At 46.5% G+C, this 12,719-nt stretch overlaps 1 protein-coding gene across 1 annotated transcript in view; it reads left to right on the forward strand.

Annotated features, from left to right (window-relative positions):
• Window positions 1-12,719, forward strand: part of VPS50 (VPS50 subunit of EARP/GARPII complex) — a 78,616-nt gene continuing 65,897 nt past the window's right edge. The window contains exons 1-2 of the mRNA XM_040965151.1: window positions 1-127; window positions 4,698-4,766. Coding sequence (XP_040821085.1) covers window positions 95-127; window positions 4,698-4,766 — 102 coding nt within the window. The 5' untranslated portion in view covers window positions 1-94. The remainder of the gene's footprint in view (window positions 128-4,697; window positions 4,767-12,719) is intronic.

The following is a 12,719-nucleotide window of genomic DNA, read 5'->3' on the forward strand; positions in this document are numbered from 1 at the left end:
ACTATGGCTTCCCTGTGTCCCGGTTCGCTGTCTGGTGGCTTGGTGTGATTTGTGAGTCTTTGCGGGGGCAAAGTAGCTGCCTCACGATTTTGACATGCAGAAAATCAAGTCTCTTATGACCCGTCAGGTGAGTCGCGGCGGCTGAAGCAGAATCTTCCTTCATCTCTGCTGGCAGACGAGCCGAGATGTTTAGTGCCCGGGTCGCAGCGGGCACAGACCCAAGGTGTAGGTGGTGGCAGGTGCCAAGGGGGCAGGGCAGCCGTGGCATGCCCTGCAGCCTCACCTGAGCCTCCGGACACGGTCCTGTCGACCACAGCACGGTGGGCCGTGAAGGCTGTGCGCCTCCCCTCCTCCTCTGGTCATTTCTCCGGGACGGGCCCTGCTCCCTGCGCTGTCACCTCCTCCAGGCTGGCTGCCGTCTGTGAGCAGGTGACCCTGGTAGCAGCGGCCCGGAAAGAGTGGGAAGAGCCGAGAATTTGGTGAAAGTAGTCGAATGGGTAGCTTAAGGGCCCATCCAGATGTGAAAATGACAGTCACAATTATCGTGGTTTAATCTGTCTCTGGTTTCGTTCCGTTCTGTGATGTAGGGCAATGTATGTGAAATCCTTTTGGCAAATGCTGCAGTGGAAAATGTTATCCTTGTCCTGACAAAATAATGACCTAAAGAAACCTAATTTAGGGTTTGAAAAGAATGTTCTTTGAGCAGTTTGCAGAATGCGGATGATAGTCATGTAATGAACGATTTCGTTGTCCTGCTGTCTGTGGGTAATTAAAAGGCAATGCAGATTGCACACTCAGCAGGCCTCGGGAAATAATTGAGGTCACTAACTGTATGTTTATGCTGGACAGTGCACGGATCCTTCTGTGACTATTTTGCTTCTGTCAGATTACACTTAGGTAACGTAACGGAAATAGAAGGACTGTATCCTGTGAATAATAAAGCTTTTTAGAGTGACCAGCGACATTTGGTGATCTTTCACGTTTGTTCATGCTGGTGTTGTGCTTTGGGCTGGGGCCTTCCTGCTGCTACTTAGTTGAGCAGGAATTTGGGTCCTGCTCCATCTTGTGGCAGTTTTTTGTTTTTTGTTTGTTTGTTTTTGACAAGTGAAACACTATTTGTGTCTGCTTTCACAAGTTTAAATTGGAATAATAACCCATCATAGGATTAGTACGATGGTGAATTTATTTGACACAATAAAGTTATAACCCTAAATGAAGGGTTTGGCAGGGGTGGGTTTAATCAAGGAAGTGCTTGGGGTATGTTGCCAGTGGGAAGGCTGGAACAGAAAAGGGGCTGTCTACTTGTTATTCTAGAGGGAGATACTTCCGTGGGGTCTTTGGTGTTGTGTGATCGGAAAGGAATATACACTTTGGTGAGTTACTTCCTGCTTCTAAACTCCTTGTAATGAAGGTCTGAATTTCACAGGCCATTCTGGTCGGCTGCTCCTGCCTGCAGGTCTTTGGGGCCCAAGTTGTTACAGTTGCACCGTAGCTCCATTTGGCTCCTCTCCCCCCAGCTTTGTTTTGTGACTTTATTTCTAATTTTGTTTGTTGACAGTGAGTAGGAGAGGAGAAACATAACATTGCTGATGTCAGTAAAAAATTGGTGTCTCTGTATTTCAACGAAATTGTGTTTGAAATGGCAAACTTTAAACCTCAGCTAATTTTTCATTGAATTTGATGTTTGCCTTGGTGCAAAGGAAGAAAGTAAGCAAAACTGAAACCCTGAAGAGTATGTGCCAGTGTTGGAACTACACAGTGTACAAACTGATTGTACAAAGCTGGAGTTTTGCATATGTTTTAAAAAGTCATCCTAATAATAATGTATACTTGGTCTCCATTCACCTGGGTCATTAGCATTAGCTTAAAGCTTGTGAGTCCGTGAGCTTTGGAAACAGTGCTGCCTAATGGCATAGCACTTTATGCTGGGTTAAGTGTTTAAGGAGCATGCTTCAGAATGTGCTGATATTATACATGAAGCTCGTGTGGGGAAAGTCTGTGACTTTTGGTCTTTGGGGCCTTTCAGTTGTCCAGGGGTCTTTGTTTGCAAATGTGTCCTTTGACAGCTGTTTCCATGGGATCCCTCGTGGCCTTTCTCCACCCCGCCAGCCTCTGTTCTTTCAGTTCAGTTAACAAATGGTTATTGAGTGTTAGATGCCAGGCACTCCTCTGAGTGTGGGGCAGGCAGCTGGGAACAGAACAGTGCTGAGGCAGAGGAAGTGTTGAATGTGCTAGCTGCAGACAGAACGAGGAATCTGGAGGTTGCTGGCGCTTTTGGATCATTTGCTGTTAGGGGAACAGAGGCTGTTTTTGAAATTGTCCCTAAGACAGCACAACAGACCTGCCAAGGCAAGGAAGTGAGGCCTGTGGGTGTCTGGGACTGAGCGCACCCATTGGGGGCAGGGTAGCAGGTGCAGAGGACTCCCTCCCCCCAGAGAAGTGCATTTGGGGAACAGCACGGACCCATGCAGGGGGAGCCAAGGGAGTGCGGAGACAGTGGGAGGAAGTGAGGTTGGGCTGCTGATGGCAAGAAGCCAGATCTGGGAGAAGCTTGCAGGCTGGGGCTTTCCTCGTGAGTAAGACCCAGCCTGCAGAGGGTCAAGGTGAGACTCAGGTGATCTGCTCAGCGCCCAGTCCTGCAGTTACTCCTCTCCTCTGCTTCCTCACAAGGCCCCGGGCTCTCTGACTTGTCTTTCCCTGAGGCTTTTGGGAGAAAGTTTCTTTGTTGGAGGTAGGACTGTCAGAGGTGTCAGCAGAGATCACATTTACCCTTGAGCCACTGGTGTCAGAAAGACAAAATTGGATACATTGTCTCACTGCAACGATTTCTGCTCAATTGGTCACACAAATCTATGCTTTTGGGGATGTTTAGGAAGAGTAACAAACTTTACTGAAGATACTCTGGGGTGGTCCTGATTTTGACTCAAGTCAGAGGATTTGCTTTCCCCCTTGTAATTTGTGTAACACAACCTTGCCCTCTGTACTACTGTTCCTTCACTGTGACTCGGTGACAAATTCAGACCACATAACATCTGTTTCCCCCTTCTGTAGGGCATGCTAAGTTCAGAGGCCTTTCTGGTTTTTGTTTGTTTGTTTGTTTTTGTTTTTGTTTTTTTTCAGCAAGCTTTACTGGAAGCTTCTTTTCGCAGTCCCTCACATGTTCCCATGGGAACAGCCGAATTCCTTAGAGACTGGGAGTTGTGGAGTAGGTGAGTGTGAGGCGGAGGGCTTGGTCAGGAAGAGTTGTGAAACAGATCAACGTGCAATGATAGGCTCTGCTCTGAGACCCCAGTGGTCAGCCCAAGCAGACCATGCATTTCCATGATGGAGCACCGCAGGGAAGGATTCCTTGTCCATTCGTTTCGCACATGCTCACACATCATGGGATGTCTGATTTTGAGAGGTGAGTGCTCCCACTGCCCGACGCACTCCCCAGTTACCTGCCGAGGCTGGGCTGGTGACATAGTGGGAGACTCGGATCCTGTGTGTGGAAAACCTTGTTCCTTGAGTCGTTGTCTGCCGCATCCCAGGTCTGCATTGGTGGGTTAGCCGGAGTCAGGAGTTGGGGCCAGGACTCAAATTCAGGCATCCTGCTGTGAGCTGCACACGCGGGGATGGAGGTGGGGTGGGGTGGGATCCCAAACACTAGGTTAGCTTCTACCCCAGGGCTTTGGTTTGGCTAGGCTGTTTTGGTCCCGTTCAAAGGATGTTGAAATTGCTGGCTTCTTTCTTTTCTTTTTAAATTTTTTTTCCATATTGTTTCCTTCATGTTTAAAGGGGGGGGGTATTAAGGGAGAAGGCCCACCCAATTTCCCACCCTCCCCAGGTCCCGGGCTGGATTGTTTCTGTGCTGATTTCGCTTGGTGCACAGAAGGCTTCCCCTGTCCTTCGGCCGATTTGACCTAGAAAATGCAGAGTGCCAGAAAGCGTGCGGCAGGAGGCGAGATTTATGTTTTAATTTGTACTGCGTGAGAGGAATACATGGGTGAGAAGTACTCGGGTATGGCGAAGGAACTGGTTCTGTGCTAAATACGCCCTTTGCATAGTTTCTCCATCTCTGATCAGCTCTTTTGGTAAGGACACTAGTCCACGAAGCAGTGCTGTCCCAAGGCAGCAGCAATGGCGTGTCCCTGTTCCTTTGGTTAATTAGGCTTCTTCCGCTAATTGTGAATGGGCTGTGTAGTGCAGCTTTATTTTGAAAATACTCAAAGTGGGTCTGGCTTGATGGTTCAACTGGCTAATCCTCCACCTAGAAGTGCCAGCATTCTCTATGGGTCAGTTTGTGTCCTGGGTGTTCCACTTCCCATCCGACTCTCTACTTATGGCCTGGGAGTGCAGCGAGTGGCCCAAAGCCTGGGACCGTGTACCTTAGTGGGAGACCCACAAGAAGCTCCTGGCTCCTGGTTTTGGATTGGTTCAGCCCTTGTTGTTGCGGTCATTTGGGGAGCGAACCAGTGGATGGAAGATCTAAGTCTCCTTTTCTCTGTAAATCTGCCTTTCCTATAAAAATAAATGAAATCTTGAAAAAACAAAACCTGAAAGTGTGACTTATCGGTTCACTATAGTATTGTACCTACTGAACAATCATTGTCTTTAGGAAATCTTTGTGACAGTCGTGTCTCTTCCACTTCTGTGTGCTCTGGCCCTCACTAACCTTTCAGTGTGGTGAGACTCACTTTGTCTTGTTACTGTTTCAGGGTCTGAAGAGCCCCCCGGAGAGCCTCGGCGACCTCGGTGCCCTCGAGAATTTTCGGGTCCCTGGAAAGGTATGGCTCCCCTGGGGAACACAGGCCTCTCTCCACTCCAAGTCTTCACCTCCCTCTGCCAGCCGTCAGTTCGTAGAAGCCGTTATTCTTGCATGCAGGTGCTTGCTGTGGCAAGCCAGGTAATCCCGCAGCGCAGTGGGCACAGGGCATAGGGCACACTGATGCTGTGGTCAAGACTTGGGAAGCAACGAGTCACCGGGGCCCAGCAGAAAGGGCACAGCTGATAAGTGTAATATCGCATTCTTAGCTTGAAAGCAGACCCTAGACTGTCTGTCTGTCAGTCTCTCTCTCTCTCACACACATTGATGTGCTGTAATTGTTTTTTTTTTTAAAAGATTTATTTATTTCTATTACAAAATCAGATATACAGAGAGGAGGAGAGAGAGAGGAAGATCTTCTGTCCGATGATTCACTCCCCAAGTGACCACAGTGGCTGGTGCTGTGCCGATCCGGAGCCAGGAGCCAGGAACTTCCTCCAGGTCTCCCACATGGGTGCAGGATCCCAAAGCATTGGGCCATCCTCGACTGCTTTCCCAGACAACAAGCAGGGAGCTGGATAGGAAGGGGTGGCCACCAGGATTAGAACTGGCGCCCATACGGGATCCCGGGGAGTTCAAGGCGAGGACTTTAGCCGCTAGGCCACAATGTGGTGTAATTTGATAAAAGAATTTACTGCTAGTTTTTTAGACTATGAAACTAAGATAAATGTTTGGACTGAGGTGTTTGAATCAGCAGCTGATAGCTAATCTAAAACTGTAGGTATTTTATTACTTTTAAAATTTTATTTTATTCATTGGAAAGCAGAGTTAGAATGGGAGGGGGCAGAAATGTTCCATGCACTGGTTCAAACTCGAAAGGGTGCAATGGTCCGCGTTAGGCCAGGCTGCAGAAGCCAGGAGCCAGGAGCGTTTGCTGGGTCTCATGTGGGTTTAGGGGTCCAAGGGTCTGATCCATTTATCACCGCTTTCCCTGGTGCATTAGCAAGTGGACTGGAAGAAACAGGACTCGAACCAGCGCCCATGTGGGATGCAGGTGTGTCAGGTGGTGGCTTGATGTGCTGTGCAACAACACCGGCCCTGATATTTTAGATTTTAATCCTTCAATGCTCATGTTAACATCTTACTTTATTATTTACGGAATAAATGTGGTTTGGAAGGTGATGTTAGGTGCGGGGATCACATTAGGGAGTTGTGTTTGTTTTCTGGGCCTGGCATCTTGAAACATAAGCCCTGTTTGTCGGGGTCAGCAGTCTGAGGCCACTCCCGGCCCTGCCGGTCAGAGCTTAGGACGGTGCTGTCCTGCCTTCTGGAGGGCTGTTCCCTCAAACGTAGATTTCTTTTCTACTGCTTAGCCTGTGTTATGTTAGACCCAAACATTTTCCCTAAATGCAGTAAAATTGTAACCATGCCTTTTGCATGACTTGGTTTAAGCAAACCCATGAAGAGACATTTTGAATATAGTAATTACTGAAGATTATTGTATGTCATAAAGCTTTTGAGAAATAAAGCATAATCCTGTGTTCTACTTGATAAATTTCTTTCCTTAAGAAAAAAGGTTGCCATGTGTTATGAATATGCCTTGAACTAGATTGTGCTATTATTTCAGAATCTGTGTTTAATTGATGACTGAGGCTCTTGGAAAAAATACACAAATGCCTTCGTAGGCAGGTTCTGTTGTCGTTAACCTCTGAGGTTGGTCCTTTCGCACTCGTGGTAGGTTGTGGCTTTATGACTTCATTGCACAGTGTCCCCCGTGGCCTTCCAGCCCGGTACTGTCAGTGATCTGGGCTGTGTGTTAGTGACAGCTGGTGCCTCAGCCAGTCTGGAAGCATGTGGTCAGCACAAGCCAGCGGTTCAGGTGAGGATAAGGTCGGGACTCTGATGTGTCTAGCACACGATAAAAAGGCAGGTTAGCTTGGCTGCCCAGGTCCTAACACTGTTAGCCTGCACTTGACCTTGCACTGTGAAAGCCTGTCGATCTCTTGCACTCGTTTGCAGCATCCCAGATGCTGTGGGGACTGGAGTCACTGCCTGCCTGTCTGAGTGCCAGGGCTGCAGGCTCAGGACCTTGAAGTCCTCTTCAGCTTGAAGTCCTGTTCAGCTTGAAGTCCTGTTCAGCTTGATGTGGGGCAGGTTTGCTTTCAGTACTGAAATGAAGAAATGCCCACATGGTGTGGCTTTCATACTGAGTGTTTTTCACAGCTGAGATTTGACTTCAAGTTTCTATACTAGACCTGGGATTTAAGTGGTTTATTTTTTTTTATACAATCACATTAAAAAAAAAGATCGCAGCTAGTTCTTGATGGTTAGAAATTTGATGTTTACAAAAAATAAAATTCATTTAAATTTGTAAGAGTATTGAAAGCATTTCAACAAAATGGAAAATAATTTGAAATGTTTATTTTAAAATGATCCTTTCAAGTAGCTTATGCTTTGCAGAATAAATTGTAAGCAGCAGAAGAGAATTTTAAAAATGGATGGAAGTCACGGACGCGGTCGGGGGCAGTTTGCCTGCTGGTTTTTACTCAGTGTGCCCTCCAGGGACTGGCCCTGCTGCAGGAGAAGACACAGAGCTTCCTTCCATCCTCAGGGAGCCACTTCCATTCAAGGAGGGGGAAGGTGGGTGGTGAGCCTGGGGATTGTGGATTGTCCCCGGAACAGGAAGGAAGCAGGACCTGAGGCAGACTTGGGACAGCCAGGGGTTATTGCACATGGAGGAGTGTAGCTCTTCTCTCTTTATATCTTACAATGGTGGTGTTTTGTAGAAAGTACTTTGAAGCTTGAGTTTTAAGAGTAATGGCTGCATATTGCACAAGAAACACTCACAGGATATCGTGAAGTCTGTATAGCGATCGGCTCAGCACCCTGTAAGCGTTAAATCCATTTAATAGTTCTCCCTCACTCAAAAAAGTTAATAAGCAAAAAGTTAATTTAAAAACAATAACAAAACTATTCTTCAAGAATGGCATTTTATTTTTTCTCTTTTCCTGTTGAGCTCCCAGTGGGGTTTTCAAGGAGATAGATGCCAGCTTGGGCCCTGTTACATGAGAAGTGTCCTGTGGAAAGGACCAGCAGGAGAGAGATACCCGGACATCCCTGTGAAGTGGCTCTTTGTGGAGGTGATGGTTCGTCCTGTGTTTGCAAATGTCATGCGGTGCGACCCACCCGAAAATAAAAAGAGGGAAGTGAAAGGGAAACCGAGCAGTGACGTGGAGGTGTGTTCCGTAAGCAGCAGGTGTTGAGTTGTGCTGTTGCTGTCATTGAGAAATATGAAACTGGACAGCATCTGGCTCAGGGCCTGCATTTCAGTGAACCTGCTTGTGCCCCAGTTTAGGGGGAAATGGGAGTCAAATGGAAATTTCGCATTTTAATAGGTAAAACAGTATGTGGAGAAAGAAGATATTTAAGGTTCTTTTCAGAACTTGCTAGAAGATGTCAGCTTCTCAGCTTAAACAGCTCAGTGTTGAGGTCAGCGGTGCTCTTCCTTTGCTTTGAATATGTTCGGCAAAGTAAAATGGAATTTGTACTATCTGATGTGATTTCAGCTCAGTCGCTCAAAAAGTTTCAATAAATAATATGTTTATAGTAAAAACCTGTCTGAAAACAAAATACATATATATATAGCATCCTGTTATTGCAAAAATGATGAGAGCATTGTTTTTGTTACTTAAGTTTGCTATAACTGTCATACCCTGTTCTAAGAGTTTGCAATGAATTGTTTAAACTTGTTGCAGTTGCAACTCACTAGGAATCCAGTAGATGGCAGTGAAAGCCTTGGGTTAAATTAGATTGCGTTTGTAGGGGTTTATCTAAAGCACAGAAATATAAACCGAGTACTTTTGATGGATTATTATTGTTGTTCTACTGGGAGTTTAGGAAAATGTGTCATTTTCCCACATAATCAGACATCTGGTGCTTCATTATGAACTTATTTGGAATATGGTTTCTTATTCCGGGTGTCTGTGTGCCCGGAATAGATTTTGAATGTTGTTTCATTTCAAAGCAGCTCAGACCTGTCTCTGGCTCAGTGGGTTGTGACTTTATAACACTGATGGAAGGATATGGGAAACTTACTGTTTTGCTACTCTTTTTAGCTTTGTGCTGATTTGGGTGGCACACAGTTTTGTTTTTGTTTTTGTTTTTTTCCCTATTAACCCTGGTGTGATATTAGCTTTGATAAGATTCTGGCTTTTGTTTTGGGAATGTATGTTTTTCATGTTGACTGATGTAGAATCCCGACGCGTAGGAAACATCTTTGATACGATTTATTGTGAAAAACCTCAATTCAGGCTTACAAGAGCACAATGTCTTCCTGACAGGCACATTAAAGATTCATGCTGCCATCCAGGTTAATAGTTGGGGTGCTAGTGTGAGCTCTTGTCTGTGAAGCTGATCACAGACAGGGGAACGGATCTGCACTCTGTGTTTTAATTCTGTGCATTGCGTGTGAGGTGTTGAAACTTGACCGTGAAGTAAGGTTACTGCGATCGTTAGATTGTGAGTTTCTAAGTTGCTCTGTGGGTTTGAAAAGTAGGCTTACTTTTCCCAACTCAGGGGTATGTTGAGTTTATCAATAATGGGAGATCTGTTAAGCTTTCCAAGTTAGTATTTTTATAGTTGTAAAAGTGAGGGGAAATGAAAATTCTGTTAATTTTAAGCTGTATTTATTTGAAACACAGAGGGACAGAGAGGCAGGTATGGGAAGATGAAATCTTTTGGCTGGTCTTCTCCCCAGATGGCTGCAGCAGCAGGGATGGACCAGACCCACGCCAGGAACCAGGGCCCATCCACGGCTCCTGTGTGGAGGCCAGGGGCCCAGGTTCTTAGGTCATCTCCCACTGCTCCCCAGGGGCATTATCCGGAAACTGGACTAGAGGTGAAGCAGCTGGGGACCACCTCAGTGGCATGGCTAGCTAATCCTCTGCCTGTAGTGCTGCGTATCATGTGGGCAAAGGTTCCAGCTCCCTGATAATGGCCTGGGAAAGCAGCAGTGGGTTAGCCCAACTGCTTGGGCCCTTGCACACGTGTGGGAGACCCAGAAGAAGCCCCAGCTCCCAGCTTAGGACTGGCCCACCTCTGGCCTTTGCGGCCATGTGAATGTTGAGCCAGGGGTCGGAAGAGCGCTCTCTTGCTTGCTCTCTCTTGTTCTGACTCCCTTTTGTTCTGTCTTTTTCTCACTCTTTAAAGAAAAAGATAAATAAATCTTAAAAAAGGAGAGTAGCCTAAACTTGAACTGATTCTGTGATATGTGGTCCTGGTGCCACGGTGATGGTTCTCAAATCAAGTCTTGAACTTGGGTTAGATAGTTTTAATTAGAGTGGTAATCTGGATAATGGGAAAGTTGTGGTTAAATGCAAAATTTGTTCTCTTTTTTTCTCTCCTAAATTGGAAACATTCCCTGAGGAAATCAGTGTTATATGGGAAGTTGCATTGTAAGGTTGCAGTTTTTCAGAAACCATAAAAATACTACTAGAAATATTTTATAACAGCTTGCATTAGAGCCCAATTTGTTTTATAGACCTGAATCCCCAGTTCTCGTGCTGAGAAGAGAGCCCTGGCCAAAGCTGAGGTGTAGCTGTCGTTTCGCTGGGGAATTTTCCGTTACATATGTTCCTGGCGCTTGTTCATGTGGCTTTGTCTCATGCATGATTGTAGTAGCGGAGCGGAGGAAGAGGAGGCGGGATGGGTTAGGACTGTCTGAGAAAGCCACCCCTGAAACGCCCAGCCCCGCCTTTGTGGACCGCTGCCTTCCCAGTTCATCGTGCTTGATTTAGTCTGTTAAGGAAATTGGACCGCTTCAGCTTTTACTGAGAGCATCAGGCGCAGTGGTCTGTGTTAAGATAGCTTTAGTTGGAAGAAAGAAAAAGTATGGTTGGGATTTAGAGGTGGATTTCCAGATTTTTTTGTAAAGATCTGCCTTTCATTTTACAGTCTCCCCGCAGGGAGCCACCTGCTTCTTTGCTTTGGTCTGGAACCCTGGGGTCCTTCCTCGGAACTTCCGGGGGTTCTGGACTCCTCCAGATCTGCTCCTTCTCCTGTCCCAGGGGAGATTGCCATGTGTCCCTGCCCTCCCTTCTGTTGGCACCTGCCATCGTGTGGCCCCTCTGACTGCAGTTGGGGAACTTTGGCACAGTGAGAATCAGAAAGTGATTTGTGGAGCAGGATAGCGATGGCGGACGGTTTCCCAGTGGGTGGTAGTTACTCAGCAGCCTGAGGGGGGTGGACTTTGCCTTCCCCCTGCGATTAAATTCATTACTCAGAACTGTTTTCCAGCTTTCTTGCTGTACAGCATCGATGCGTGTTTTGTTTATTGAGCTCTGCTTGATTGGCACTGGCAGGCAGGTGGTGGTGCACTTGAGAGTCTACAGTTTCGGCTTCCTTTTGAAGCTTCAGCCTTTACAGGTCACTGCAGCCATGTACTGGGTGACTATGTGATGCCACGTTTACGGCGGAAAGAAGTGATTTTAAACATTTTTATTAATAATTAATAAGACTATAGTATTTTTCCCCAAACTTAGCTTAAATATCTATTACTATAATTTTTTTAAAGTTCATTTTTAATATTGTATCAGTTCCTAGTGCTGGTTTTCCACATCAGTTTTGCCTTTTCATTTTTTTATAGGAAACCTTTTTTTTTTCCTTAACCCAGCCTTTGGCTCACCCCCATTTGTTGACTTGGCAAGCTGGTTCTGTTTTAGGTGTGACTGTATCTTTCTGTTGCTCAGAAATCACTTTATAGATTATGACAAAATTATGGAGTAATGTGTTAGGAAATGCAGATTAGTATTTCTGTTTATTTTCCTAGTTCTTCTGTATAAATAAGCCCATATCTTTGAGTGCTTATTTTTATTTGTAGTAAGAAGAAAAAGCATTTATTAGGCATTGGTGGGAAGTTTTGACTATCAAAACAAGAGTATTGTCATTTTGTTTTTGCTTTTGTTTTCTTAAACATGTATTTAATCAGGTGAAGGAGTTGCCAAGAGAGGTCTTCCATCCACTGGTTCACTCTCCATTGCCACGGGGGCCGCGGTGGTGCCAGGCCGGAGCAGGGGCCAGGAGCCTCCTCCTGGGCCTCTCTGCTGGCCCAGGAATCCAAGCTCCCAGGCCGTTCTCAGCTGCTGAGTGTGGCATGCCATCAGGGAGCTGGGTGGGATGTGGAGCAGCCAGGACACAAAGCCGATCCCTGTTTTTTGTGTCATATTCCTTTTTCAGTGTAGCTGCAGTGTGAATTGTTGAGTCTGATACCTGAGTCTGACCTCCCGGGTGCTTGGCACATGGAGCCTAAGGATGGAGGCAGAGCAACCAGGAGTCTGTGTTCTCGGGAAGCGGGCAGTGTGCTGGGTGCCCATGTGCCCAGCAGCCAGGAGACTGGGGAAGCCTGGGGCAGAAGCAGTCATGTGACCACAAGTGCTGGGGACTGAGTTCAGTTGTTGGGAAAACTTCTGATTCGTCTTCACATGGGCGCTACCAGTATGGCCAACAGGAAGGGGGCACTTGGCCAGGCTGCGGTGTTAGCTGGAGGCCTTTGCTCTGGTTCGGTTCTACCTTATCTGCTGCTTGCTTGCTTTGGTTTGGTTTGGTTGCTTGGTTTTGCTTTCCTCGGCTTGTCGCCTCCTTAGTTCAGGTTTTCAGGTTTTGTGCCCTAGAGTGTGTAATGTCCCCCATGTCAGGTCTTTGAAGTCCCGTGGGTCCGTGTGCTTCCTGTGGCGTCCCTTGCACAGTTGCCCAGGAGCGACTTGCACTCACCCTCTGCGGTCCCTGCGCACTGCACTCCATTGATGGATTCATCACCGTGAACTTGGGAGATGTTTGTAAGTGACGTCATGGGTTCTCTTGATATTCTTAGTAACTTGGGATGTTTACTTTACCATTATTTTGAGAAGGAGGAGAGAGAAAGAATGAAGGAGAGTATGGAAATACATGCTTCCCAAGTGGAAAAAGAAAACTAGGCGGA

Source organism: Ochotona curzoniae, unplaced genomic scaffold (assembly GCF_017591425.1).
Source record: "Ochotona curzoniae isolate NIBS_2020 unplaced genomic scaffold, NIBS_Ocur_1.0 scaffold_3835, whole genome shotgun sequence".
NCBI classification, from domain to species: Eukaryota; Metazoa; Chordata; class Mammalia; order Lagomorpha; family Ochotonidae; genus Ochotona; species Ochotona curzoniae.